This window comes from Triticum aestivum, chromosome 4A, assembly GCF_018294505.1.
Source record: "Triticum aestivum cultivar Chinese Spring chromosome 4A, IWGSC CS RefSeq v2.1, whole genome shotgun sequence".
In the NCBI taxonomy this organism is placed as follows: Eukaryota; Viridiplantae; Streptophyta; class Magnoliopsida; order Poales; family Poaceae; genus Triticum; species Triticum aestivum.
The window spans coordinates 70783897-70790245 of NC_057803.1; the positions used below are offsets into that span (position 1 = coordinate 70783897).

The 6349-nt window shown below is 42.3% G+C and overlaps 1 protein-coding gene across 2 annotated transcripts; it reads right to left on the reverse strand.

Moving 5' to 3' along the window:
* Positions 1-5718, reverse strand: LOC123085209 (TSL-kinase interacting protein 1). 2 transcript variants are annotated; one of them, XM_044506824.1, is made up of 15 exons: positions 5591-5718; positions 5422-5475; positions 5197-5328; positions 5024-5106; positions 4883-4930; positions 3871-3980; positions 3141-3225; positions 2780-3053; positions 2429-2605; positions 2232-2338; positions 1665-1903; positions 1252-1567; positions 760-1164; positions 550-687; positions 1-449 (listed from the first exon to the last, which is right to left on the reverse strand). In XM_044506824.1, the coding sequence occupies exons 3-15, from the start codon at positions 5294-5296 to the stop codon at positions 267-269; spliced, it is 2265 nt and encodes a 754-aa protein (XP_044362759.1). In that variant the 5' UTR covers positions 5297-5328; positions 5422-5475; positions 5591-5718; the 3' UTR covers positions 1-266. The 2 variants fall into 2 exon arrangements, with proteins under 2 accessions (XP_044362759.1, XP_044362760.1); XM_044506825.1 differs by having other exon boundaries at positions 2232-2335; positions 5591-5716.
* Between the last annotated feature and the right edge of the window lie 631 nt (positions 5719-6349).

A 6349-nucleotide genomic window follows, 5' to 3' on the forward strand; every position in this document is an offset into this window, starting at 1 on the left:
TTTCACAATATCCGGATGAAGAGGCTTTATTGTAACCAAGCGCTTGTATGTGCCTTTTGTACAGGAACAACCCGATTTACATAGTACAAGATTTTATGTTATAACCTTACAACAACATGCGTCCCTCTTGACTGCAAAGGCACAGCAAGTCCGCATATGTTGTATTAGCAACAAGCAGCCCGCTTGGACAATATAAAGCCTCCTCCTCGGCGGGATGCCTGATTGGCAGTATCCTTCCTAGCCAAACATAGCCAGCATCCACAACTCTACATGATGGGTGGAAGAACTGAGTCGTTGTTATCGGACACGAAGAACGACATGTTTCGAAATGCATCCATGCTATTTTCCATCATCCGACTCCAACTATTTTGACTGTCTCCTAAGATGAACTCATCAGCTAGGGATCTTATTGGCGGTATATCCAAGTCCAGTGGTCCAAGTGATTCGGGCTGCAAAAAGAAATAAAGATAAAAATGTAAGTCTCGGCATAGCTAGTTTGGTTAGTTTGCAGCAAAGATAACAAGTGCTGCTAGGGCATTCGTCTAATACCCAGAATACGTCATCTAGAGGCTGATCTTTCAATCCAAAATCATTGTCACTTTGAGGTGGTGATCTGGCACAAAGTTCTTCCATTGCCTTCACATCATCAGCACAAGGATTACCAGGAGTATCTCCTCCAGCCAAGTCCTACAACAAGAACGTAAATTAACGGTGTCGAACAGGTAAAAACTTGTTGAGAACCTGAAAATGACAACCGACCTGAAGAAAACCTTGAAACCCTTCTGAATTTGAAGAGTGAACTTCATTGTCGCTATCAGGAGGGCTGCTAGCTGAAGTGTTTAAACCTTGTTGCTTCCTAGCTGTGGCCAACATAAAACTGAACTCATCACATGTTTCTTCTGCACCCCAGATGGTGGAATGGGATGTTTGAGCTGGCTGCTCTGCCGCTTGATAACGAGAAGCATGTAGGGCAACAGCAGCATCAAACGAGTCATAGCTGCACAGATTCTCATCGAAAAGAGGATTTTTGGCAATAGAGGTCACTTCACAATCCAAATTAGCAGCCTTGGATGCTTCTGTCAGCAAGTATCCAACACTGATATCAGTAAGGGTATCTGCCCAATCTACTTCCGATATTGCAAGACAATCCATCTGAGGATCAACCTGAAGTATAATAGAACAGATTAGAGATAACAGATCAACCATAAGAATTTTAACTTAAGACAGTTTGCACAAAACAGGAATAAGGACCTCAAAAGCTTGGTTTGCAGGAACTTGTTCTTGATTGTGATCGCCAGACTGAGAGGGAAAGGTATTAATGGAAGGCTCTTCCGCAGCATTCTTGCCTGTACTAGATGGTGTACCAAGCAATAATGCCGACTGATCTTTTGAGTTATTAGATGATTGCTCAGAAGTGAAGTCACTGGGTAAAGTGCCATCCTTTTGCACACAGGCCTCTGAGGAAGATTTGACCTGAATGTCTTCTGGTATCATGCAATTCTCAAAGCGGGTCAACGATATTTCACTTAGTCCTGCCTCAAGCTCGGCAAGGGAGAACCAGCCATACCTTACCAACAAAAAGTTCATACAGCAGTTAGCAATCATATGGCTGGCCACTAATGGTCTAGAACATCACTATTTTATACAGCACAGAAACACCGTACCTTAATCGGAAAATAGAGGGGCTATTCACAGAAAAAAAGACATCAGCCACTGCAACAGTATCTTGAGTTGTCCACCTCTGATAGGTCGCTAAATCCTCTTGATGAGCACAATATGGGAAAAGCACAAGCTCTCCACATGCAATGTTTGAGTTGCCCCACTTGCGATTCAGATGTTCTAAAACAGAAGACATTTTTTTCTTGGAACTTAATGTGAGCTCCAGATGTGGATTATGATCATCCTGTTATAGAGGAGATAGGGATGTCATAACATGCTTGTGCTGTTTGAGAATATGAGAAAAGAACATAATATCTCAGTGTGTGCACAGCCATAGCACTAGGCAACACCCAGCAGCATGCCCACTGCAGAAAAAAGCTTACGCACAATGTAAATAGCACTACTAAAGTTATTTGTGCTTCATGTTTCATATATCATGAATATTTTGCCGACTAGAGGGATCTAAGACTAACAGTTAACCAAATAAGCAGTAATAACTGATGTATCAAGTGTAGCTGTTGCTGGAAACATGTGATTGGTTTTTTAGCTCGCTAGCAAAAGGAAACATTTACCTTCTCCAATGCCTTCCGTGTGGCTTCATTTATTGGAAATAACTGCAGCTTCAGCTTTGAAGGTGCTTGCGGATCTGCTTCTTTCATATGATTTGTGCCCACATCTGCTAATACAGAATAAAAATATCAGGAGTTAGCATGACTTAATCTAAGTCCAGTAATTACATGAACTACAGAACAAAGACTAGAAACAATACCATCAACAGTAGATACGTTGTTGGGTGATGAAGCTAGCACAGTTGCATCCGCATTACATGACAAGTTCTGGGTCGTCATTTTGCGTTCAAGCTCCTCAGCTGCATCAGCAACTAAAGAAACACCAGCCATGGCAGCTCTCTCCCATTTCTTATATGCCGCACACGCACCAGCACCCCCTACAACACAAATCATCAGCTATCAACACTAATGCAAGGAATGTTTAACACTATAGAATCCCCCATATGATAAATTGGGCCAGCAAGACTGGTCAAACATGCAGATTTCATACGATCAAAGATGAGTGAGGCTAAGGATACATCATCTCAAAACAGATGAAAAGAAGTGATCACCTGCTCTCCTTTTTTGTCTCACAGTTCTTGTGGCAGAGAGGTCTCCTCTGATTACTCCTGACTTGTTAGAATTAGGTTCTGCAACCCGTTTCATAAACGCTCCTTTAGAAGAGGCTCCTTTGCTACCGTTTTGTGCATCCATGGGCAAGAGTCCTACTGCAAAAGATTGATTTCCTGGAGTCTTGCTGAGAACTGGAGATGAAGAAGATAAACGTGTATCCCCTAGTGAACACTTTCTTCTCGTTCTTTTTCTATCTTTTAGCAGTTGATTTCCCTATAAAATAGGATATGTTGCATGAGAAACAGAAATACTCAAAATAAACAACCTTTATATTGGGGTAAAATCTTGAAGAGAACGGACCAATGCATCTACAAATGTTTTGAATCTCCGAGGCTTCAGATGTAGCTTTGAAGCACTGCAGCTAAATTTCTCGAGAAGAGACCACCTGCATAAAACTCAGTTAATATCTCAGTATTTTTTTCCATACAATATAAAAGAAACAACACAGGATCAAATGAAAAGCGACAATTATTAGCAACAGGCAGTGTCCTCTCCCTCTTACACGTAGAAAAAAAAGAGCATTTTGCGTGTCAATATATGAACAATAAGCACCCTCCTAGTCCCAAGCATCCGCACCCAGTTATTGTTATTATGCAATGCAGGAGTAAGAGAAGCTTATAAATTTTCATAAAATTCATTTTGATTGATTAGTCAGAACAGAAAACATACAATGTCATACTCCCTCTGTCCCAAAACATAGTGTCAAAAATGGTCTTACATTTTGGGGAAAACAACAAAACACTCCTAAACACAATTGATCTATAAAGGCCTCACAGTTCTAGCTCCTAAACACTAATACCCCAGAGGTGTAATCTGCATTGCTGGAAAATATACCGCATGATTTGTAGGTTAGAATGACTATCCAAAGTTCAAGCATCCTAGAAAAACAATGTCAGAAATATATAGCACAGAAACATTGCAAAATCAACTACGTACTATTTTTTTCTATCATGCAACTTGAATAAATAAATAGTAGTTTGAACTACAACCCATCAGATTAATTGCACATCATTAAGGCTCATTCAATTACCAGCGGAGCATAGCAGCAATCGTGTCCTTGGAGTTTCGTGCATCAAGTGAGAACCCAGGACCCAGAAGCTTCTTCATGCGTCTAACAAGGCGATAGTAGTAATGTCTGACCTGTATTGCAACATAAATATTGAACCTTCAGGCTAATGGCGAAGTACAATATATTCGCTGGTTCATGAATTTTTATAATTATGTCAGACTTGTGATCTGTAAAACAATACGCGAGGACAAAGCATCTGCCAACATAGAAAGCTAGAAAGCCAAACTTGTCTTCTTGGGAATGGCCAGTTTAACACGCTTTGCTAGGGCAGCGTGCAGCATTGCAAAATGCCTCAAGGTGCTCTAGGTGTAGCGTCTTCGATGAGGCTTGTGCATTTTCTACTCGCCGCACAAGATGCTAAGATACTGAGGCATGCACCTCGTAGCCAAACATGGTTAGGACAGGAAAATAATAAGGGAAAATAAAAGGCAAAAGATATTACGCTTGTGATTAGGACAGGAAAATAATAAGTGACATGGTGGGGTGTTTCTAAATCTCATGGCCTGGGGTTTGAAGTTGTCCAACCACAAAAGTTGAAGTAAAATTAGGAAGTGAAATCAGCTGCAGGCTAGGAGGGTGAGTGGCTGTAAGGAGGGGACATCGGCTGCAAGTGAAAGGAGCTCATCATCATTGGATTGTTGAGATGAAGCTTGTGATTCTCCCTCCCTGCAACCCTTCCCCAGCTACCACAAGAGCAGCTTAAGCAATAATGGCTTCATATGTTTATACCAAGGGGATAGTGGTGCTATGTGAACTAATAACAAAGGCCTTGGTAATAAAAATGATTTCCCTTATGCCTTGCTTCCAGATTCTAAACATAAAATGTGCTTACCCAATTCTATTTCTCATAAATATTGAGAATCCTTTAGGGCAGTTCGTGCACAGTTTGACTTACGGTCTCAGATGTATTTTCCTGTCCTTCCAAATTCCTAATTAGTTATGTACAGCATATTAAAAATCCAAGAACATGTACCTGATCTTTGTTTTTGCTCTGGACACGTAGGGTAATCTTCTCAAAATTCTACCAACAACAAAGACAAGATGTTATCCATCTATCAACTAAGCAGTTTGGAAACCACGGCGTAACATTGCATCCGGAAATTATGCATCTTACTTTTCCTACTTGGCGCAGAGCATTGAAGAAACTCTCCTCCTCTTGGCGTGTCCATGCGGCCCATTGTCGCGTCGCCTTTTTCGCTATCAAGATGAACACAGCGCAAAAAGATCAGGAAAATCCAGCACAAGCAAACGAGGAGTTCAGGGGAACGAAATGGGGGGAAAACAAACCAGGCTTCTGGCTGGGATCGGACGCAGAGGGCGCAGTGGCATCTGGCAAATCAACAGGTTGAGGAAGCGGACTCATCTCTTCACACACCTCCTTCTCCATGACATTCGCGGCGCAAATATCCCGAGATTTCTCTGCTTAGATTTCACGCGAGAGGAAAAAAAATCGAATAATTACGAAACGGAAGAACAGATCCAAGAATTGCACATGCTAAGAGAGAGGAGAACCGTGGTGCCGATCGGGGAGCGCCGCCAGAAGATTTCGATTTGGGACAAAATTTTCTACAGTTTGAGGAAATTTTGAGATTGGGGAGTTAGGGATTTGGAGGAATTGGGGAAAATTAAGGAATGAAAGATGAGAACAATCGCTGAAAGAGGGATCTGTTGCCACGTGTACCTTCTTTTGGATCGCACGGCTATTTTTCTCCCTGGTATGGCCCAAACAACCTACGACGTCACACAGTGTGGTATTGGACCCTCTTGGCCGGTCGGTCCGTCCGTCCCCTTGCAATACCACGATTTTTGCTGCGGTGTTGTATTCCTATTGTTAGCTTTTTGGGATACAGAAGGGGAAAATACACTACTGCCCTTCTATCTCAAAAAGAGGAATATCCACGCTCAAACTTTCTAAAGTTGCAGATATATGCAACTGTTAATGTTGTGGTGTACTCCATGAAGCGAAACGTGCTACGCAACAACAACAATTAGGGAAAGTGTTTAAACCAACCGGCTGATGTTTAGACAAATCAGTCGCATCCCTCGCGCAACACATATCATGTGGGCCCCATCGGCCGCTTATCCTCTTCTCTCCATGCAGCTTCATAGCCACATATTTTCCTCACCGCCGCTTTGACCTCATCGTCCCTGAGGGAGTCCTGGATTAGGGGGTGTTCGGGTAGCCGGACTATATCTTCAGCCGGACTCCTGGACTATGAAGATACAAAGTTGAAGACTTCGTCCCGTGTCCGGATGAGACTTTTCTTGGCGTGGAAGGCAAGCTTGGCGATGCGAACATTCAAGATCTCCTACCATTGTAACCGACTCTATGTAACCCTAACCCTATCCGGTGTCTATATAAACCGGAGGGTTGTAGTCCGTAGGCAATCAACTCCATATACAACAATCATACCATAGGCTAGCTTCTAATGTTTAGCCT

Excerpts from the sequence above, each read along its gene's own strand:
- LOC123085209 (XM_044506824.1), bottom strand. The coding sequence starts at position 5,296 with ATGGAGAAGGAGGTGTGTGAAGAGATGAGTCCGCTTCCTCAACCTGTT. Across the intron at positions 4,931-5,023 it reads CTCTGCGCCAAGTAGGAAAA|AATTTTGAGAAGATTACCCT; the intron begins GTAAGATGCATA and ends TGTTGTTGGTAG. Across the intron at positions 3,054-3,140 it reads AAACATTTGTAGATGCATTG|GGAAATCAACTGCTAAAAGA; the intron begins GTCCGTTCTCTT and ends CCTATTTTATAG.